The 23780-nt window shown below is 44.2% G+C and overlaps 1 protein-coding gene across 3 annotated transcripts in view; it reads right to left on the minus strand.

Moving 5' to 3' along the window:
- The window catches only part of EPHB1 (EPH receptor B1), a 348341-nt gene that overhangs the window by 37041 nt on the left and 287520 nt on the right, over positions 1-23780 (minus strand). For all 3 annotated transcript variants that reach the window (XM_060274588.2, XM_088670750.1, XM_060274587.2), the window contains exons 7-12: positions 21943-22105; positions 18786-18894; positions 17659-17723; positions 5402-5524; positions 2156-2403; positions 1100-1315 (exon numbers count right to left, since the gene is read on the minus strand). In XM_060274588.2, coding sequence (XP_060130571.1) covers positions 1100-1315; positions 2156-2403; positions 5402-5524; positions 17659-17723; positions 18786-18894; positions 21943-22105 — 924 coding nt within the window. The remainder of the gene's footprint in view (positions 1-1099; positions 1316-2155; positions 2404-5401; positions 5525-17658; positions 17724-18785; positions 18895-21942; positions 22106-23780) is intronic.

A 23780-nucleotide genomic window follows, 5' to 3' on the forward strand; every position in this document is an offset into this window, starting at 1 on the left:
AAAAATGAAGTGTGCCACTTTGAGCTTCTTGGAGAAAAGGAGGGATAAAAATGTAAGACACTTTCCAGCTTTGTTTTCTGGAATTCTGTCATGATAAATAGAGCACACTAAGGGCTGCTGCCAAGGATCAGTAGATGCTGGTCATCAATATTGATGTTGCTTGAAAACACTCACTTTTCCATTCAAGTCTCAGCAAGACACCAGAAGAAGCCATTTGAGTCAACTGTGAATGTGGAGTCTGAAAGGTCTGCTAAGACTGCAAACGATGTTGAGGCCAGCCAAGACAATGTGACCTAATATGGCCTCTTGCCAAGAAAAACCACCAAACTTTTCTTAGGAGAATTAACTCTAAGACATATCTTAAATCAAGAACTGCAAAATCCCACAGTGCTGTTATAACTGTGATCAAGTGTTTTGAATTTCTCGTGAATTCTGCATTTCCTCCCTTCATTAAAAAGCAAGAGTTCACTGTCTGAACCACACAGTAAAATACCTGCATCCACTTAATAGGTGACATCATGGCTGTACAATATATACACTGAGAGTCAATATACACTTCAGTATTAGAACCTGGACTTAATGAGCTGTTGGCAATCTGAGAAGTGATAGAGGAAGCAGTGTGTTGTTTCGGCAACAATACATGCTTCTGAAAAAGCACATATCCAGTGTCTTCAAAAATTTCATTAAGCTGAATGGCTACGGAGTGGCTGCTGTGCTGAGCCTATCACAAGTGTCAGTGATAAGTACTATTTTGCTGTTCCCTTGAACTTGCCATCTGCTATGATCACCTGTTTGCTCATGTTCCCAGTCCGATACTTTTTCTCTCCTCCCTTCCTCTCTATTTCCCATTCAAAATATAGTTCCTTTGGGACCATATGTCTCCTATATGACATTGGTCCTCATAATCACCATACAATAAATTATGGCTGCAATAAATATTGGAATGGATATTCAACTAAAACCATTTTGTATGAAAATCATTAGAAGAGGGCCAATGCATAGTTGCAGCTGTTATCACTGACTAAAAGTGAATTGATGGAAACTGCACATCTCCCTCCACATGAGTTCTTACATACATGATATGTGAACAGGTACTTACCAAAGAGCTGGTATAAGTTGGGTCTGAGGTGTCATCTTGTAAGTAACGTGACAGGCCAAAGTCAGATACTTTGCAAACCAGGTTGCTGTTGACCAGGATATTTCTGGCTGCGAGGTCCCGGTGGACGTAATTCATTTCTGCAAGGTACTTCATACCAGCTGCGATCCCTCGCAGCATCCCCACCAACTGGATGACTGTAAACTGCCCATCATTTTGCTGTATCAGTGAAAGTTAAATGCAAGAATTAGCGTTCCTCTGTATTCAAAGAATCCAGGCTTGGAATAATATCCTACAATACAGGCTCTAAGGAAGAGAGATCTATTTGGCCAGATAGGGAGGCTAATTTTGGGGAAATGTGAAGGAAGAGGTCCCAAGAGATAGGAAATCTCAGAAGCAGTAGCCGAAGGAAGGAGAAAGAACAGGCAATAGACTGGAAACTCATTCTAATGAAAGCGTAAGTGGAAGAGATGGAGTGCCAATGAAAATAAGACCAGTAAATGAAAATAATTGGGAAAAGGAAGGACCAGTGAAGGAATCTACACCTACACCAACATGGTATACTCTGGTATACTCTATATCTTATTGGACTACAACTCCCACTATCCCTGACCATTGACATGTTTTCTAGGGCTGATGGAAGTTGGAGTCCAAAACTTCCTGAGAGCACCAGAATAGGCAAGGCTGGTCCAAGGGCAGGAGAAGCTCTCTATTGGTGTCAGTTGGAGTTGGAGACCATTTAACAGTCCTAGGATGATGGTGATTTATACCCTGCCCTTTTCCCTGACAGAACTCAAGATAAAAACAAGAACTGCTAAAAACATAGACAAATCAATAAAATCTGTTTAAAATACTTATCAGCTGGGTTGCTACAAGATTTAGCAATAATTACATTAAGGCCAGGATGTCATTGTTGTTTTGGATGGTTTAATTTGGAGGGAAAGGCATGCTCCTGCATTTGCAGGGCCGAATTGCACAGTGAAAAACTCCACAAGAGCTGGCCTCATTAAATCGATCCAATTCCATTATCACTTCAAAAAGAAAGGAAGTCATACTTACTCGTAAAAAGGAATCCAGGGCACCATTTTCCATAAACTCTGTAATAATCATCACTGGGCGGCTTTTGGTGACCACTCCCTCTAGCCGAATAATGTTTGGATGATCAAACTGACCCATGATGCTGGCCTCACTCAGGAAATCCCTCCGCTGCTTCTCAGAGTAGCCAGCCTTTAATGTCTTAATAGCCACATAGATTTCTCTCTTGCCAGGCAGTTTGAGGCGCCCTTTGTAGACTTCGCCAAACTCCCCTGTAATGGAACAGGTACCATTTACAATCAACTTTGCTCGTTCTGCCATTTTAAAGGGGGGGAAGAAATGAGAGCTACCCAAGCTGAGGACAAGGTGCTTGCCCAAGACATTTTAAACATTTCTTCAAAAAGTGAATGGCAGGAAAACGCATGTCTAAATACCAGCCCTGAGAAGCAACACACAGCACAATTCCTGTACCTTTAACTATTGTAAAAGAGGGAGGTTTGGGCCAGGGAGCTTTTTTCTCTTAGCACTATGACATGACATGCCACTATGACGTCACAATGCTGAAAAGTCCAGAAGCCTCTGTTCCGGCTTCCTGCAGGCTGGGTCTCTCCAGATGTTGCTGGACTACAGCTCCTATCAGCTCTAGCCAGCATGGCCAACAGTCATGAATGATAGGAACTGTAGTCCCAGTATCATTTTGATGGCTCCAGGTTGTCTGAAACCCTGGAGAACAGCTGCCAGTCAATGTAAACAATACTGAGCTAGATGGAGCAATAGTTTGACTTGGTAAAAGGCAGCTTCCTGTAGTGCTTCCAACTACTCGGCCATCAGTTAATTCAGTAGAAATATGTTTTATGTTGTAATCTGTTTCATTTAGGAGAAACTTCCTAGCAGTAAGAACTGTTTGAAAGGGAAACAGGAGTTGGTGGGCTCTGCTTCACTGGAGGTATTTAAGCACAACTGTCTGCAATGCCGAAATTGAATCTTGCCAGGGAAGCTGCAGATCCTGCACGAAGCAGAGATCTAGATGACACCCAAGATCCCACCCAGCATTACTCTGTGATCCTAGGTCTATGTGCTAAGTCTTACTGAATTCATTGGACTTATTTTTTAAAAAGTATACTTAAGGTCAAGTCACAAGACAGACAAGACAAATGTAACTCTGCCACAATTAGTAAAAGAAGAAAAGCAACAAATAGGCAAAAGAGACCAAAAACTGTTTTTATTCCAATTTTACACCAAAGCAGACAGAAAACTATTTACGGTGGCCTTCAGAGGAAGCAGACAGGTGAAATTTTTAGAATGGACTTCAGTGGAAGCAGAGTAAAGGGGGTAGGCTTGCTGCTTGAGCTGCTCCCCAAGGCTCTTGTGAATTACCAGTGTCTTCCATCTTGTCTCATAAAATGGGGAGGGAAAGGCTTTTGTGGAATGAGTGGGAGGGTCGGTATAGGGACAGAAAGTGTGGTTGGGGGTGGGTGGGGAGATAAAGTAAAAGAGAAAATTAAGGATGCTTCCAGACAATAGCTCATAAAATAGGCACAGTACCAACTCCAGAAGAGGTACTTCCTACCCCAAACATTTGGTGCCATGATGGTACTGCCTTTGTTGTGCCACCCAGACTGCCTCTAGTCCATTTGGACAGACAGTAATCGAAGTGAAAACCCACTTGCTGTACATCTGATGCTCAGAAACAACTTCATCTGGAAGCACCTTTAGTGGAAAAAGAGGCAACGCTGAAGCACTGAACGCAAATAGCAAGCAATGAATGCAAACAATAGGTTGGCACAGGTTATAAGCAGCTGATTATAAGGATGCTGGAAAGAAAGAAAGAAAGAAAGAAAGAAAGAAAGAAAGAAAGAAAGAAAGAAAGAAAGAAAGAGCAACGAGATATAGCAGCAGATGGGCTCTGACACATGGGAGGTTGGGAAATTACATGTTAGCAAATAAAGAAACTGAGACAGACTCTAGATGTCCAGAGCAAAGGAATGGGCAAAAAGTATACTCTGGTCCATTGGTGGACTACAGGCCACTTTCTGATGGTTCATGTAGTGCAGGGATGCTTGTGAAGCTGGGATGAGGAGCCTGTGGCTCTCCAGGTGATGTTGAACTCCAATTGCCATCAGTCCAGCTAGCCTGGCCAATAATAAAGGGTGATGAGACTTGTAGTCCAACCATGTCTGGAGGCTCACAGGTTCTCCTATTCCTGTTATAAAGAATGCTGGACTAGCTTGTTCCTAGTGCGCTCCACCCAAAGGCTTATATTCTCAGGAAAGACTGCACACTCAGGATTTCCACCATTTCACAATGGTGGAAAGATTCTGAGTATGCACACTTACTCTGTAAATTTGGGGTGAGGGGACTTTGGAAATCCTTGGGGATGATAGTAGACCAGACCTCTCACGGTGTAGTCAAAATGCAATACTTTGCTGTCTTCAGGTTGCGATACTTTCCCCTTTTGATGGACTTGATGGGCTTTGGGATGCCTACCTATGGTCCACTGCAACCACAAATATATATATTTTTCCTTACATGGCTACTGTTAACTAAAGTTCTGAACATGCTGCTCACTCCAGCGGGGGAACTAACCTCTTCCTAGGTGAACTGTACTTCCTGGATCATTTGAAGTTGTACAGTGATGAAGCAACATTCACACAATGTTAGCATTGTCTTTGGGAATGGGTCTTTGGTATGATGAGTTTGAGAAGTGCTCAGGGGCTATAGCTAAATTGTACCAGCCCTGGGTAAGCTTACCACTCAAAAGATTTTAAGGGAACAAGCCAAACGATTTGCACAAAATAACAACTGATCTCCTAAATGCTGTGATTTCACACTGTTGTTTAACACAAACGACTGGTTTTTAATAACTAGAGGGTAGGTTGTTTTTGTTGTGTGTTTTTAATGGCGAGTATGCAAGCTTTTCCTTATGAAATTAGCTAATGGCCCCCAAAAAGGTAAGATTCCTGCTGTAGCAGATAAGAGAGAGATGCTATAAACTAGGGAGCTATTGCCCTACCTATTTATTGTTAATTAAACCAGGGAGCACAACAATGTATTAAAGTGAGTCAATTAATTAAGCACAGTCTCTTAAATCACAGAAGAAGATTCCGTTAGGCTTCCAGGAGAAAAGTGCCAGTCCACTGTTAATTGAGCTGAACGAGCCAGAGCATCCACAACAGAGGAGGGAAGGGAAGAAAGCAGGAAGGTAAATGAAGGGAAGGGAAAGGGGGGAGGGATGGCACTGAAACCTGCCCAATGGGAAATGAATCACACCTGCTCCAATGACTTCTTCAATCTTCACGAAAGACACATCAATTTCCTTGGCAAACTCACGGACAGCTTCATTGGGGTCCTCATACGTAAAAGGGTCAATGTAGATCTTCATTCCTGGGGATCCTTCTCATTTTAGAGAAGAGCGGAAGAGAGAGAGAAAAATCATATTCATCTCTGGGACAAGGGATCAACAGCACGTCTCCCCCTAAACCTTCCTTCCTTGCCTATTTGTACAATCAGCTCCCCTATTCACTTGGTCTCTTGTTTCATTCTTCCTCTTTTTCTCCTCTCCGCTTCCCCTGCATTATCTTTTCTCCTTGAAATGTATAGCGTATTAGTTATAACTGGCAGATTGGGAGCAGGCCATGGGTTGCACCCAGAAAGTGGGTGCACACTGTTATTTATTGAAGCAGTACCAAATCCATTAGCAGGAGAGTCAAGGAAAGAACTGCAGGTAGAGATCAATATTTATCAATCTGACACCTTTCCTGCGTCGGTCAGATTGGAAGGGTTATACCAGGTGGCTGTGCTACAGCAGTGAATGCAGGGCAAAAAGAAAGATAAAAATCAAAGAGAATAGCAGCAAGCTGAGAGAATAAATGAATGAAGAGGAGGAGGGAGGAATGGAAGAAAGAAGGAAATCGCTTTGGGAAAAGTTGTCTCAGAAATGAAAAAGAAGAAAGGAAAGGAAAATCAAGAGGATTCAATCACAGTGAAAATCATCACGGTGTCCCTTCTGAAAGAGGAGGCGTATACACACGAAGGACTTAAGAGAGTGCAGAAAGTCATTTGTTCGCCTTTTTGACATTCTGGGAGCTTTCCAGTTGATTCAGATTGCCCACCTCTGTAGCCTGGTGTTCAATGCCTCTCTTGTTCAGGCTGAACATTCAACCCGCTAGAGGGAAGTTACAAACCAACACTAGTTTGCTGTTTTTATGGGAAAGATGGCAGCAGGTTTACGATGCTTCTGTTCATGCATAATTTAAGCCATTTTTATTTACCCAACATACCTTTGATAGTTTTGTGGCTGCTACTAAAATGACAGAATGCAGCAATTACAAGCGAGTGAGCATCCTAATGATAAAAAACAGCCTCCATAATAAATATTCTTGGGGGTTTGCTTTAGCTTTCAAAAAGCGTCACATGGCCCCTTGCAGCAGGCTGCCAAATCTCTACCAGACATGACTGGGAACTTGTAGGCTTCTGCAGGGAGTTTGGGAGGTTGCCGGCAGGAGTTAACTTGGGTATAAACCTCATTATTTCACTCATTAAATTTTAAGAGAGATCTCACACTCAGGAACACACATCACATTGGTGGAGGCGTTTCCTCCCATCTGGTGCACATTAAATAGTGGAACCCGTGAATCTAACAAAGGCTGGTCAAGTTGCTGTTTTGAGATTCCACTGCAAACTTGAACGCTGGAAAAAAAATGTTCGGCTTCACCCATTACAAAGGCAACTGATGTATTTCTTGTTTGTGGCCAGGTGCTAGTAAAGAGAAGTAAGAGCTCTACCACCTCCCAAACTGTGGCTTAGTCCTCTCGGGCCTTTTATGTCATTCACCTTTCAAATTACCTGGCCTGCAGTACCCAAAAATGTGTTGCTGCAGCTATGAGGCCCAGCAGGCTGAAGCTGAAAGTCCTGGTCTTCTGAACATGAAAATGGGCTTCCCAAGTAGTGAAAGCCACCTGAGCCAAACATGGCATGCATTACATCACACCACCCTTTGCCAGCCTGGTGCTCTCCAGAAAATTGTCCTTCCATTTCTTCTTCAACTCTCTCTTTGTATTGTACACTATTTTCAGAGAAGCGGCTAACCTAAGATTTGTCATATGCTTTTGACCCAAATGAATCACTATATTTAACACCTGAAAAGATTGCCAGAGATACTCTGGGTGATCGCAACAGGCAATCCTTGGAATGCACTGCACAGTTATCTTGTTTCCACTGGGCAATGGCACTAAAGTCAGCCTCACTGCCAGGGCCGTCTCTAGGCCTGGGCTGGATAGTGCAATGTGCCAGGGCGCCTGGCCACCAGGGGCGCTGCTCTGCCCCCCACCTCCCTGCCCATGCCTCGAGTGCGCCCTGCGGGGCCAATGGGAAAAGCGTCTCCCCCCTCCCCCTGCAGTCGCCGCGGCCTCTGTCTCCCTCCTCCCACAGCCAGGCACCTCACACTCGGGAGAGCCGAGCGTGCTGTCTGAGGGAAAGTGAAAGAGCAGCTCAAGAGAGCACGCATGAGGAGGAGCCGTCTGCACAACTTCGTTCGCCCGCCCGCCCACCCTTCCTTCAATCCCTCGCCTCGGGAGTGGCAGCGCCTGAAGTCACCATTCGCCTGGCACTTTACAGGAGGTGGGATGGAGACCCCCTCTGCCGCTGCTGCCCCCGACACCCACTGCAGCCGCCTTCGCGGCTTCTCCTGCTGCTCAGCCTGCTGCTCTCTGCCCTTTGCCTATGGCCAGCTGAGTGCCGGGCTCTGGTGAGGTGCAGGTGGGGGGTATTTAATAGGGGCTGGGGTGCCTGGTAGCTGTGCGTGGAGGGGAGCTGCTCTGGAACTTTCCGAAGGAGAGGCGGGGGTGGGCAGGGCCGAGGCCTGCGGAGGAGGCTGCAGGTGGTGGGTCTGACTGGCCCCAGGTCGCGCGCTCCCTCGGACTCACCGCTTCCTCCTGCTGTCTGGGAGAGAGAGGCTCCTTCCCTCACGATCCCCTTCCCTCCCTTGTGATCTCGTGGCACTCACATATTTTGTATTTTAATAAAGTTGTGGCCAAATTTATGCCAAAAACCTTAAAAATTTCTGTGTGGAGTGTGTTTTACTTTGAGAGGTGGTTTGGGGACCTCGACACACAATAAATGGGCAACAAAAACCAGTTTGTTTATGTTTCCTGTTTTCTTTTCCCAAGCACAGATAATATGCAAGTGTGGTGTCAGCTCCCTAAAAAAGGTCAACAACTCTGGGAAGGGGGGGGGTGCCAGAGGGATCTCCACACCACGGCGCCGGATATGCTTAAGACGGCCCTGCTCACTGCTGTGACTCTCCTATTCCCTTTCTTAAACTCTCACCTGCCCCTTTCTCTTTCCATCCTATTATTAACTTTTGTTCTAGCATCTCATCTCTCCCAGGATTTGCTCCCCACCTTTTTTATGTTTGGCAATCAGTCAGAGAGCAAACTCTTTCCACCTCTTCTCGGCTTAGAACTGCAGTTTTAATGTCTGTATAATTAATCCAACCTCATTCAAGCATTGTTCGTTTACCACATATTTAACGTAAGTAGCAACCGTAAGCCCTATGAAACATGAAGATCCAGGTCTAGAATATCCCAGGACTGCAGTTGAGTCACAAACTTTGAATTCTGTTGTGGCATTTCCAGACTCCAGAGTTTCTATGAGTCTTGAGAATGGCAATTCAGAGTGCCTGACACTCACAAGTTACATAGGAACAGGGCAAAACATCCATTCCCCACCAACTGCTGGTTGCTACTCATCCGGATGGTGCACCATGTCTAGTAGAAGCAGCACAGGTGGCATAGGGGACAACACCTAGTGAAATGCCAAACCCTTACAATAGTTCATCTCTCTACCTTGCAGCACAATTCTTTCACTTGCAGCTTAGTAGTAAAGCACTAAATCCAAAGGGAAAGCTGCAGCTTACAGGAAGGCAGCCTTAGGCACACACTGGGCCAAAACTATATCCTTCCATTACCGATGGCGAAACCTGCGATGAAGTCATCCATGCTTTGCCCAGTTCATAAATCTTTTTACAGCTTCATCACATACATTTTTACTGTTCCATAAATCCTTTTACAAGTGCAGCTGATGCTCTAGCAGGATTACAAAGGAATTTACAAGATCATAACCAAGGCTGGCTTACAGATTAGAAAAGCAAAACAAACACATAATGCAGAAGGATCAAGTTGGGGACGCAATGACCTTGGACTAAGTGCTACCCACTTGGCCAGCGTAAAATGGCTTCTAAATGTCCAGGAGAAAGATATCCATGCTGTTGACAAACAGCTCTGTGCTCATAACAAGTCTGAGGAAATCTGCCAGAGTTTGGAACCAGACTACGGATGAAGGCAGTCTGACATTTTTGGAACAACATGTTTGGAAGTGTACAGTTCAGTACAAAGACCGAATCCAACCATAGAGCTATCAATAAAAGCTTTATGATTCGTCTACTCAAAGATGGTGAGTAGAACGGTGTAGATTCCTAGTTGACAGGAGCTGTTTGGTTTTCTTGCTGAGAATTAGCAACCTCTCTGTTCTGCCTTAAGAAGAGGACTTTTCTGCGCAAGCGCGTACACACACACACCGCTTGCAAGCAATAGACTAAAGTGACCGCATACACACACAGCGCCGCGAAATAATTAAATAGTTCAATTCAAACCCAGAAATGGCGGGAGAGAGCTGGAGAGTCCTCGTGGCTCACAAAGAGACACTCTTCAGATCCCGAAGAGGATGTCAGTGAGGGTGAAGGAAGGAATCCCCACGGAGACCAGAGGTGCAGCAGGGCTCTGTTTAGGCCAGGCATCCCCAAACTTGGCCCTCCAGATGTTTTGGCCTACAACTCCCATGATTCCTAGCTAGCAGAACCAGTGGTCAGGGAAGATGGGAATTGTAGTCCAAAACATCTGGAGGGCTGAAGTTTGGGGGTGCCTGGTTTAGGCTGTTCTGCCTCCCCATCTAACAGCTGATGTGTGGGGTCACGCAGTAGCAGCTGCAGCTGCTTTTTCATGCATCCTCCAGCTTTCTGCTGGCACCAGAGTTTCAATTCTAGTTGTGGATATTTTTGGATCCAGTATTTTTTGTATGGATTGAAGTGAGAGGGCACAGTGGGAGTTTAAAAGGTGTTTAGAGGGTGCTCCCCACTTTATGCAGTTTTACGGAAGCATGCGGCTCGGCGGAACACCTGTATCTCGAAGTTGTGCATTGTTTTCTGCACCACCAGCAGATGGCAATCCGGTGAAAGATACACCTCTCTAATTTTGTGTTTCAGGGTTTTCAAGGACACACACTCTGCATCTTGCATGGATACTTACCAAAACAATAACAGAGAACATAAATCCAGTGGAATCACCTGGCTATGAGGCTATATGCACAGTATTAGCATGGGCACACAGCTCTTGCCAGCACACAAAATGAATCATTAAAATTTGGAAATTACCTTTAAGATGTATGGTAGCTTTATTAATGGCTTAAGCCATAATAGCTAAATGGAACCTCCACATATAGAGGTAGTGTACCTATGTAAATAAAAACCAGATGCTGCTGCTGATAACAACAAGGGAGGTCTTCATTTCTAGCTTGTGACCATGTGGAAGCATTTGGTCAGTCTCTGTTAAAAACAGAATGCAAAACTAGATGGACTTTGCTTTGCTCCAGCAAGTAATTATTGTCTTCTTAACTTCTTACTTGCAGAACAAGATACTGATACTCTGCAAGTAGGCATATGGAAGAGACTGACTTGCCAATTGAGGCTGCCTCGTTTGTGTTTGGCTGCTTATTGCATCTAAGTAATTTAAATGCCAGCACTCAACACTCAGAAAATGGTTTGAAGAGTTAATTAGACAGACTAACCTAGATGTTTCATTTAGAGAAAAAAAGATATACACTGTAAGGATTTCTGTTTTACTATTGCAGCGATAGACTATAGCATGCTGAAACAGAATTGAAAGCGTTGCTTGTTACCTTGCACCCTTTTTTTAACTACATCAGCCAAGTAGAGGGGGCTGCAGGGAGTGCTATTACTAGTGTTTTGTGGGGGTAATGAGGGACTTTTCCATGCGCTCTGGTTTCCATCATGGCGTTCCATTGTGCCAGAAGCAGTTTAGTCATGCTGGCCACATGATCCGGAAAGCTGCCTGTGGACAAACGCCGGCTCCCTCAGCCTGAAAGCGAGATGAGCGTCGTAACCCCATAGTCATCTTTGCCTGGACTTAACTGTCCAGGAGTCCTTTACCTTTACCTTTGCTGAGGGACACTTTCTCCCCACCACAAACATAAAGAAATGGTCCTGACCTGTGGATTCTTAAAATCTCTGGCCTGGGATTTTAAAAGAAAATGTTTTATTTGCCCTCTTTCTCCATTATCTAGCCTGCTATAGTTAGCAAAATGCCTTCTTTGGGGAAACCTTAAAAGACCTCTTATGTACATATTTTCATATTCATGTGAAAATGATCTCTGGCCACCCCAAGCCATTCTCTAGACCTTGGATTCTCTGGGCTCTCTTGGCCATTACTTCCTCATTTAACCTTCCCACTGAGCAGTGTGGAATTAGGAGAGTATCCTGTTCACATACCTTTCATTAGTAGTCACCGCAGCTTTGACAACATGCTTTCCCCATCCATCTATCCATCCATCCCTATACTCAGAATTTATGGATGGAATTCCAAGCAGCGCTAAGGAGATCACTCCATCAGGACAAACATTTTTGCTTACCTGATGGAAAGATCTCCCATCTCCTCCCGCTGCATGCTATTTTGGGTGTTCTCTCACCCCTCTCCAGGCTGGCAGGAGGGCATGAGAGCAACCAGGGGAAGGAGAAGGGGGAAGCCCCATTGTGCTAGTAGCACTTGTTGCACTGGCTCCAGCTAGCACAACTAGGTAAAGGTAAAAAGGTAAAGGACCCCTGGATGCAGGGCCAGCTCTAGGTAGAGTCATAGCTTCCAAGTTTTCCCTTTTCTCACGAGGAAGCCTATTCAGCATAATGGAATTTCCCTTAAAAAAAGGGAGAACTTGGCAGCTATGGGTAGAGTCCCGATGGTGCGGGGCACCAGGCCACCAGGCAAAGCCACACGGAAGCCATGCTGCGCCCTGCAAGGGCGAGGGCGCCGGAGCGATCTCCGCCCCTCAGCGCCAGGGTGCGCGACCTGCTCGAGACTGCCTGCCTGGATGGCAGTCCAGTCAAAGGCAACTATGAGGTTGTGGTGCTCATCTCGCTTTCAGACCGAGGGAGCCGGGGTTTGTCCACAGGCAGCTTTCTGGGTCATATGGCCAACATGACTAAACTGCTACTGGCGCAACGGAACACCATGACGGAAACCAGAGTGCACAGAAATGCCTTTTACTTTCCCACTGCAGCAGTACCTATTTATCTACCTGCACTGGCATGCTTTCAAACTGCTCGGTTGGCAGGAGCTGGGACAGGGCAATGGGAGCTCACCCCATTGCGAGCAGTGGTGGAGGAAGAGGAGTGTGGGGGAAGCGCACCGCCCCCAGCAGCGCGATCTCAGTGGGGTGCCATCGCAGCTGCCCCCCGCCTGCGCTGGGTGTCACGCCCCTGCAGGTGGCACACCACGCCCCCAGGACGCCCGTCACACCCCTGTGGGTGGCGCGCCATGCCCCAGGTACATGCGCCAGCCTCACCCCCACCTGCTCTCCACCCCCCAGTGCCGGAGCATGAAGCTCCACCACTGATTGTGAGGATTTGAAACACTGACCTTCTGATCAGCAAACCCAAGAGGCTCAGTGGTTTAGACCACAGCGCTACCCGCATTCAAATTCCAGGAACAGATACTTTTATTTTGTGGAATGCAGGCCTTGCCCAGAGGTTGCCAAAAGTGCATAATCTGAACTGTGTGCAGCCTTCAAGGCACTATCAGCGGTCACCTGGGATATGCACTGTTACCAATGAGCTGCTACTCAAATTTGGCATCCAGGTGAGAGCTTTTTCAAAAAGAGGCGGGCGAGCTTTGAAAACAAAGAAGGCAATGCATTGGCAGGATTGATTCAAGGTATGGCATCCCACAGATCAATGCAGGAAAACATACCTGCAGAAACCTTTGTTTAGTCTCAGAAGGAACGAGCTGATCTGGTGCCTATTAATAACTTTTAAAATTTCTGCACAGAGGAGGCCAGAATTGATGTGCTGCCTTACCTACATATTTTTTGCCTTGCTTTATGCCAGCTGTCTCAAATTTGTCCTGATGGGCTGCCCTTACAATGTTCCTGCCACTGGGCTGTGTGCTTGCTTTTGCCTTATACGAAATAATTCTTTCCATTAAAAAAAAATGCTGTCAGACAGAGAGACAAAGTGCTGTTTGGGGGAAAATGTCAGCAGTGGGAACACATCAGAGGACCAAGGGCATAGGGAGAAGAACTGTAACGGCTCAGGGAACAAGGCTTTAGCTAATGGGCATTAAAAAGTGCAGCAATGCCGCAGAAGAGCATCATGGCAGTAGGGAAGAAGCGTACCATGTATACAAACAGTCCAGAGGTGTTTGAGGAGTGGTAAATATGTTTGCTCAAAAGATTTGCTGGCTACAGGGTTACGAAGGTCATACTGAAGAAGCTCCTGCAGAGCCCAGAAAGTAAAAATCCATCCAAATGTCATGACACAGAAAACTAACTTGCTGAACAAAGACACAGCAAACAGCAACCATGGGGATGTGTGCATTTTTATATCAAAAAGGGAAGTTTCTTCCCGTATTGCAAAAACAACACTAAGACAGAAAGGGCAATCTGCTCAAGTGCTGGGTCGACTTTTCCTATTCATCTACATCTCAGGGCCATCATCAATCTCAGTAAAGCAGATTCTCCCCTTAGTGGAGAACATGGGTTGCAGAAGGGTTAACAAGACATCCCAGGGGTGGTGAGGCGGGTCAGTTTGGATGGCCACATGTGTGATTGGTGGGTGTGCTGTTGCTGGGGAAATTTGCATGTAGCAAATGATTTATTGGCAGCCTTAGCCCCATATATGCTCAGTGAGCAGCTTTCAGTATCCACTTTGCTGCTCGCAACGAATCTCCCGCCCGCCCTCCTCTAATTTTAGGCGTTCTGTGCATTGACCTTGCTGCGCCTATCATGTGGTCGCCTGTTTTGGATCAGGGGCCTGGTAGGAATTTGCCCACTTGGCTGATTGGCTGGTGCCAGGTGGTTTTGCCTACTGTGTAGCAATAAGTCACAACTTGTAAGGTTACGGTTAGGCATTGGTTCAAATTGAATGGTGGAGGGGTACGGATTTTGGTTGGGCCTGCCCCTCATGGTTGCTGCTGCCTTTAGGGGTATTCCATTAAAGGAATCCTGGGGCTCCATATGTTTGTCCGTTTATCCCCGCTAGGGGCCAGGGCCGCACATGAGCCTCGGGGAGCATCTGAGGGATGAGGTCAAGGGCTTGGGCCCCTGCCCCGATCTCTCCCAGAGGGTGCTCACCTACTGGCTCCCGTCCTAGGCTAGCGGGAGTCAGGTCTGTCCCAATGCCAAAGAAACCACTCACATCAGTTGTATTTAAATAAAGTTGTGGCCAAATTAATGCCAAAAACCTTAGACTTAAAATATTGTGTGATGTGTGAGTTATTGGGGGGATGTCTTGGTACCTCGACACGCAAACCTGGTCCAAACTTAGGCCCGCTTCTCCAACATTACACATTCCTACTCACAGTCAAAAATGCACATAGAACACAGAAATCCATGTCTTTCTAGCATCATATATATGTGTACTTTGAATAAATTTCTAGAAGCTTGGAGAAGTACTGGCCTCGCATTTATTTATTTGGAATGATATGTGTGTTCCATACTTCCTCCAAAGAGCCCCAAACAGGGTAAGTAGGGTTTACTGTAGAAAGGAGGTGAAATTTCTTAGACTTAGGTTTTATCAGAAAATTTCTGAGATTTTTCTTTGTCTCACCTATCTAGAAAAAGAATACCACTTTGCAGAAATTTCTCCACCTTTTTGGTGGTGGGCCGTATCCATCCCCCCTCCCACAATGCCCTAGAATGACTTTTGGAAAATTTCTCATCCCCTGGAGAAATTAAGTGAATTTCTCTCCCCATAATTTCTCTGCCCACAAATATGGTGGAGCATTTTGAGAGGCAATTTGCACAGAGCTGTAATTTTTAGATTATCTTGCAAATGAGACCCTCAAAGATGTCAGACTCCCAGAGCTAAGTTCCAAACACTCTCATGTTTCCATTTATAGGTATATTGATTTATTAGTAGTCTACAGGTATTTATATAACATATATTGTCCCTTACTTCTTAGTAAAAAATAAAATAAAATCAGTTGTGGCCGATAAATGATATTTGTGCTCAGTATTTTCAGATATACCAGCATGTTACTTAGAAAGTTGATATAATAGTGTAACTTTATACTTATGGTTTTTGAGTTATGCTTTTTTAGCAGTTTTCACAATCTTCTGTAATAGTCTAGTATACTGACATATATTTTATACTGAAGTAAACATTTTAGCAAAATAAAAGTGTGCATGCACACGAAAGCTCATACCAAAATATAAACTTAGTTGGTCTTTAAGGTGCTACTGAAGGAATTTTTTTATTTTGCTTCGACTCAGACCAACACGGCTACCTACCTGTAACTAAACATTTTAGGTAATCCAATCACATGTTTCTTTAAGGGGTATTACACATTAGCGGAAAAATATGGACAGTTAATGTATCCTGATTCACTGTTGCCGAGCTTAGAAACTTTCTGTGCAAAGGATCCCATCACCCATATTCACATTGGTCTCATTAAATAGCTTTAAAATTATTTAAACCTATTAGGCTCCAGCACTGAGCTCTCTTGGCCTCTGTTTTCAGCTTAATTATCTTCCCTTAAGAATAAGAAGTGAACCAGGGACATTTTGTCCAAAAGTTAAAATTAAGAAAATCTCAGGGATTTCTTCAGAGAGCATCTGAAGGTCAGGAAGTACAAGAGCAGCTACAAATTTAGCGGGAAACCTTAATTCCACCTTTTGCAGTACGCTCTTGGTTAATCTTTAATTCCATGGCTGCATGTTCATGATCCGTCCATTTGAATTATAATGAGTACATTCTCCCCGAGAATTTAGGCTCACATTTTCCTTTTAAAGAAAGAGAAAGTCTGGGAGGCTTCTCTCCTAAAGTGCAAATTGGATTTTAGCTGCTCCCAATTTGGTTTTCTTCCCCCTATCTCATTTCCTGCTTTGGCTGTGGTTTACTTAGGTATTGCTGCTGGCTGTAATCTGAAGAGCCCTAAAGAGCTGTGTGCATTTGTGCTGGAGATTTCCCCTGAAACACCTGGGAACTGTCGAATATAATTGTTTGCAGCTGGTTCTGCATGCACAGCAAGCACGTAAAGTATGTGTAGGTGCGGGCGGAGAAGAAGTGTCGATGGACAGTGATTACTCACTGGCCAAGATTGCCGCCTTGCTATTTTATTATCCTATTAACTTTCCTAATACAGGTTATAAAGGCTCATTTGCTGCCTTTCATGAGAGCTCCGTTTGCATTCTGGGAAGGATCTGGATATGATCTGTTTACTAAACAGCTGATGAAAAGCCATATGCCTATATTTCACTGTGACGAACCAATCCATGCATTTCAAAAGGAGGAAGTTGGAAAAACCAGCCACTTTATAGAATGGGGGGGGGAGTGTTTGTTTATCGATTCCCTCCAAGACCTTGCCTTTGCTCATCAGTCTAACTATAGCAAGCAAAAAGGCAGTTGCTCTTTACAGTAAGCTGTGACAAACTCCCATTTCTGCTGAGCCGAGGTCTGTGTGTAGGCTTGTCTCCTAGGACTCATGTGTAAAAGGGCTGGTGACAGGTGCATACTACAAGTAACTGGCTGACAAGCAAGTGCTGCATACATCTCAGCTTCTCATTTTCCCTAAAACGTGCATTTGTAAAAAATAATTGCACAACCTGTTTCAACATCTGACTAAACAAAAGCCAGGAGGCACAAAGGCTGAGGATTTCCTCCAGTGCTTTTTGATGCCTTACGTTCTCCCTGTTGCCTTGCTGCCTTTTTAAACATTTGCTCTGCAGAGTATCTCCTAAGAAAAATCCCCACTTTCATCTTCCAGGACAATGCTTGTTCTAGCTTTAAGTTTTCTGCCAATATATTCATAAGCATCCTTCTCTACATTTCACTTGCTCAGGCCAGAACTCATCCAGAGTCTCTGATATCACAGTGATTCTCTATAGATCTAGCTTGAAATGATCCCTGCTCCCCTCCTTAGTTATCTCAGTACTGGACCCCATCTCTCTTGCCATTCTTTCCACATGTCTTTCACTCCGAGTTCAGTCTGCTCAGCTTCTTCTTGCTTCCAAGTTAGACCACAATGCTTAACGATGCCTTTAAAGTGTAGGTATTTTTTAATAAATTATTTTGTTGTTGAATTTTGATATATAAGGTAGTAAACTGCCTTGGGATGAATATTATCAAAAGGTGGTGAATAAATTTAGTAAACAAATAAAATCTAATTGACATTTCTCAACCCTGCCCCAACAAAAAACAGTTACATGAACTTGTCCGAACTTTCCTGGCTTCTCCCACCACTCACCTCGACCAGTGCTGTAGTGTTGTAACTTATCACTGTATACTGCCTCTTTGCTGTAAGCTCGCTTCCTAGGAAAATGAAAAGGAAGATGCCATTCAATCAGTGCCCAAGGCTGTAACATAGCTGCCAAGTCTCCTGTTTTCCCCAGGAAATCCCTGTTTTTCCAGCTGTTCCTAGCTGAAAAAACAGAATTTTTTGTTTTTCCCCGGTTTATTCTGGTGCGGCGGCCATTTTGGAACTGGGCGGAGCATGCTCAGAAGCGACTTTTGATGCTGCTCCGCCCAGTTCCAAAATGGCGGCAGCGCTACTGCTATTTCCGGCCGGTCCCTTATTTCTCTGACAGCAACTTGGCAGGTATGGGCTGTCCTTATTCACTGCACCTTTGTGGCCAAATATGGAATTAACATCAGGACTGGCTCAAGGACTGGAGCTGCCTGAGGCGAGGGACAAAATCGTACCCCATCCTTTCCATGTGTGTGACCAGACAGACAGTTGAATCTTACTTCAACATTGGAGACACTGTAACATTCCCCACAGCACCTGAGAGCAAGGAGGACAGCTTAGGGGACACAGCTCTGTCCTCCAACACCTCATCACCAGTCCCTGTCACCCGGCATCTGTCACCAGAGGCAACCTCCCTAATAGTCAGAGCTGGCCCTGCAAACCGCAAATTGAGTTTTCTACCAGAAACTCCTCAGGAGAGTGTATTTTGGTAGGCCTGCGTGCATCAAGCTCAGGACCAGTAATGGAAAGCAGCAGGCACTTGGAAAGGAGCATTCTCGGGGAAAGTGTCATTAAATGCAGAGACTGACATAGCGCGTGGTGTTGTTGTTTAAATCTGGCACCCTTCGTAAGAGAAAACATGCAAGATTCTGCCCCGTGTGCAAGCATGCCTTAGCAATACAACATTCACCCCTTTAAAAAAGGTGTGCTTAAACTACGCAAACCAAATATCCATTAGCACCTACATACACCGCACTTCTTATGTAACCATTTACAGATCAATTGTTAGCTCCTTGATTCAATTCATCCAGCGCTGCCCTGCAGTAAATGTGTGTGTTTCCACAATCTCCTTCAGGAAGATTCAGCCTTTGGAATGAAAGCGAAATTTATAATGTGGCAAGTGGTACCTGCTGCAAACAATGGAAATAGCCACTAAGGAGACAATAAAGACGACCCCTGCTGCCGCAGACCCGGCAATCAATGGCAGTTGTTCTCTCAGTTCTGACTTGTAGTCATCTGGAAAAGAAAAGGCATTTGTAACATTCTTGCCTGCTCATACAAGCCTTTGCTGCTAATAGCAAATCTCTCTTATTTATTTACCGCTTTTGTATGCCACCATTTCTACCAGGAGTTCAGGATGGCATACATAGGTGATCCAAAGGAGCACAGATCCTGGCTGAAGGCCAAGACCCCTGGAATCCCGTGCATGGCAGGGATTGTAACAATGCTAACTGGCAAGAGCCAGCTTTTGCCATTTCTATATTAGGAGGGCTCTCAGATCCTGAACTCTGTAGTTTGGCAAGTTGAGTCTTGAGGGGTAGGGAAGAGAAGCGCTTAATAATGGCTCAGTTCACATGGAACACCAAAACATTTTTCGTACCACAAGAAAAAGCCTGGAAGCAGCCTTAGACATTTATATTTTTTCTTCCATCTCCATACTTCCCTTGCAGACTCAGAAGAACCTAATTACTTTTTGGTTGTTGTTGTTGTTTTGCAAATCTTAGTTTGCCATTACATCAGAACATGCAAACTCCGGCTTATGTTTGCCCTGCAACCCAGGACCAAATCCAGGGAAATTATATCCTTTGCAGTGCCTTCTGGCTTTCTTAATAAGTTGATCAGATAGGGAGAACTCTGTATTTGTTCAGTCCTTACCACAATGGACCTGCACATCAATTAACATTTTTATTTTTATTAAAATTATTGTTTATCTTCTGATAATTCTGTCTCTAAGCCCTATCACCTTAGAATGAATTCACACAAATGGAAATATTTCACACTTCCTTTTAATTTTCTTCCTCTCGTTTTGCAGCTAATTACTGGTAACTTATTTTATCTCCTGCTTGATGCTTAAATCCTGTGCAAAATCTCATTTAACAATCAATTATTATTTAATAACATACAATATCCATTCTTGCTGGATTTCAATTAGCTGCTTCTATTTCAGACACAGCATTCTCCTTGTCTGCCTAATTGTAAGTATTGGGGGAAATCATTTTTTAAAATGTTCATCAGTTTTGTGCTATGTGTATGTGCTCCCCATACCCTTCCTCGATTAAAACTTCTGGACACTAGACAAGGAGGCATTTGTAGCAAAGGTGACTTTGCTAGACTTTGAAAGAACCTCTTAAAAGTGCTCCATGGAGGGAGCCACCTGAATGGGGAAAAATTGCTTGCTGATCATTAACTATGCTGAGAATATATTACTGAAAAGAATATATTTTGTAACAAGCAAAATAAGATTTGTCTAACCAGGCATCATCAAAAAGTCTCATATATGTGTGTCTCCCCTGAAGTTTGAGCTAGAACTTAAACAATTCTTCAAAATATAATTAACCAAACATGTTGGTTTTTCAGTCTTTAGGATCTGAGAAAATTAATTATGCACATTTAATATGATACAGTCAAGACTTTTGTGCTTGACGCACTATGGGTATCACATGTGTGTTTAAGCTGTGTATATACAACAGTGAATTGCTGGTTCAGTGACACATGTCAACACTCTTCATGTCAGTGTGTATATCTTTAAATCCAATTTGTCTCCCTAACAGATTACAGTTTTAGTATGTACTTCAGATGTACACTTCAAAATGCAACAGGCAACCCATTCTTAGTGACTAACTATGTGAGATGCTTTAATCCTGATGAACTGAGAGTGGCTGTCAATTGTAGACAAATCTTGAACACTAATATTTAGTATGGCAATAATAGAAAACAGGACCATAGAACTTTATCACAGTTCCTAATCATGTGGAGGGTTCTATTTGCATTCAAAGGACTGCAAGGTAGATAATTCTCTTCAGCACATAATAATTCCCTGCTCAGCACAGAAACAGAGTGGTAGGGCTGGCACACATGGGGACATTGGGGTTGGGTCCTGCCCCATGCCTCCTGGTTGGGTTAATTTCCTATTTATGTGCCATACCTGCACAAGGCTGTGGTCATGAGCTTATAAGTTTACAGTTCATTCTAGAGAAAGCAAGACTAATTTTTCAAATCCCTGCATGCTAATTCTTGCAGGCTATTGGGGCCAAAGTAGTGGCCATTTTTGACACAACATATACAGAAAACCCTCAGTGGTAAAGAAAGATGATGCCTCTGGTCTGATTCCACAGTGGTGGCGAATGCCAAGGAAAATACTTTGCCTACACTTGGAAAGCTAATCTTTGTCTCAGAGTTCTTCCAATTATGCACAATTCCTCTGGACTTCTTCTAGGCCTGCTTTTTGGAGGAAGGTCCCATACATTCTCTAGTGCAGAGAGAGAAAGGACTGGCCACCAGCGTAAATTCAGGAGTGCATATGTATATCTCTTTTATACACTTTGAATTGGCTGCTTGTTGGTAGAGTGTTGGGTTATCATGCTTAAGTAAACAGATCTACCAACCTTAAACTAATGTACACGGGCCTGTCTCTGTTTCTTCTGAAATCCAAAAATGAACTTGTGACTGTTGCAGTTAGACCTTGGAAGGTGGTGCAGTGTCATACAATCAAAGGATATTGGCAAATACACTCAGGCTCTGAATGTTTACATTCAGTTTATTTCTCAACTTCTTATAACTTCAAACAAAATCTAATTTTATTATACCACCACAGGTGCTTATTTCCTAGAACTGCAGATTTACATGTTGGGTGTGAACAATGAGGGATAGCACACCACACCACACTCATGTCTAAATCCTATATTATGCAGAATACTACCCACTGCTGGATACAGAATACTGGGCCACTACTCTGACCAACAGAGGCCAATCTGATCCCTCCCTAGCTTGCATGCAAACACTGAAAACCCATTCATATGCAGTTGGGCGGGGAATCACTTACATGGTCAGGGCAAAAACAGAGATAAGAGATTTCAGTCAGATTAATCCTCCAGCTGGCAATTAATCAAACATCTCTCTAAATCACCAGTCTCTCTCCACACTGCTCCACTGGGAGGCAAGGGTTTGGAGAGACAAGTTGATTTAATCCAATTATAGCTTAGAGGCTCGACAGAGTGCAACCTCCTTCCCTCCGCTCCTTTCTCTGTTCCCTCCCTGCTCCCCCTCCTTTTTTGTCACACTTACCATCCGTTAAGGTTTGGAAGCACATTTTCCCACTGTATTTCCCATAGCCAGCCACCGTCCGAGCACGAACCTGTACCACATACACCATCCCTGGTCGCAGCCCATCAATCCGTGCCGTGTTGGTCTGGCTCTTGGCCATGGAGGAATTGTACTCATTGTGGTCCTTCAGGGAACAGCAAATAGAAAAGAGAAACATATTAGTTATATTTTAGGGATCTCATTTCCAAGGCGTACTTTTGTGCCAATGGCTTCTTAAAGTTAAGATGGCAACAAAAGGCAACATCAAACATCTTCCTTTTATTTCTCCCTCAACAGGGCCAAGGAACAACATGCAACCACTGACATTTGGCAAGCTTCCTGTTAGGCCTGGTGCATGGGAAGCAGTGGGTGGGTTGATGATGTTGATGACTGTTTTGTAATCACAGCTACATACTGACTCCCACTGACCCCCTTTCAGTAACAATGGTATGACGCACCATTTGCATGTAATCAAAAAGGCAGATCTTCCCAATGTTGTTCACTCCATTAAAAAATGATGAAATGAACATACAGTGGTACCTTGGGTTACAAATGCTTCGGGTTACAAACTCCGCTAACCTGGAAGTAGTACCTTGGATTGTGAACTTTGCCCCAGGATGAGAATGGAAATCGCAGGCCCGTGGTGTGGTGGCGATGCAGGCCCCATTAGCAAAAGCGCGCCTCAGGTTAAGAATGGTTTCGGGTTAAGAACGGACCTCCAGGAACGAATTAAGTTTGTAACCCGAGGTACCACTGTACCTGTATGTGTAGGGGGTTCACATACTTTTAAAACAAGCAAGCAAGCAAACAAAAAGACCTCACCAAATAGTGAAGGCTTCTAGGGGAGCGAGTTACAGCACAGATCACTTATTCTATCACAAAAGGTAGCAAAGAGGTACCTGCAACAGTTGGGCAATCCAGTAGTGGACAGTGTGGTGAAGCAGCACCACTCACCTGACCTCTGGTCAGTGGCATCACTGCTACTTCTTGGGAGGGGGAGGAGGGAGGTGGACACAATGCAAGCATTGGCAGGAGCCCCAGATTGACTCCGCTGGTGCGTTTGTACTGTGCCAACTTCAGTACCACCTTCACTCCCCTTCGCTACCTCCCAGGAAACAGCAGTTATGTGACAAACAGTGGTCAGGCAAATGGCAGCGCCGCACCACACTGTTTGCTACTGGTGTAACCAAATGTCCCACTTGTTAGGAAAGGAACTATATACTGCACAGTGAATGCATTTTCAGAAAATGTGGTAAACTTGCAAAAGGAAAGCAACTTGGAGTGAAGGTGATTTGCTGGGTAAAAAAAAAAAAGGGTAACATTTATTGTGCAAAAAGTTGGACAGGCTTTCCATTCTTAGTACCCACTCTACTTGATCTAGCTAGCCTACCATCTCTCCCAAATGGGCAGCGATTGTAGCTGAATTTACACATGCATGTTCCTCACTTGCAGGAATATAAATATGAAGTGGTAACTTGTATATGCAAAACAACCATCAACAATCAAACACAAAACATCCCTCCTCAAACTCAACACAGATTATGCAGTGTACACACTGCATCAAGCATTGTATTTCTGAGGGCATGTACATGCAAATGAAAGTATGTGACTCCTGCTTGCACTCTCAAATATATTGATATATGATAACTAAAATTGGAGATTTGGAATAAAAATTGAATATCAGAATCCAAACACAACTGTTGTATCCTAAATATCTTCCTATTAAATCTCTGGACTCCATGTTTTTCCTCTCTCAAAAGTGGTGGCATGACCTATAATATAATATATGATACTATAATATATGTTTTGGCTGTTAGGCT

This window comes from Zootoca vivipara, chromosome 5 (genome assembly GCF_965207765.1).
Source record: "Zootoca vivipara chromosome 5, rZooViv2.hap1.1, whole genome shotgun sequence".
Classification (NCBI taxonomy): Eukaryota; Metazoa; Chordata; class Lepidosauria; order Squamata; family Lacertidae; genus Zootoca; species Zootoca vivipara.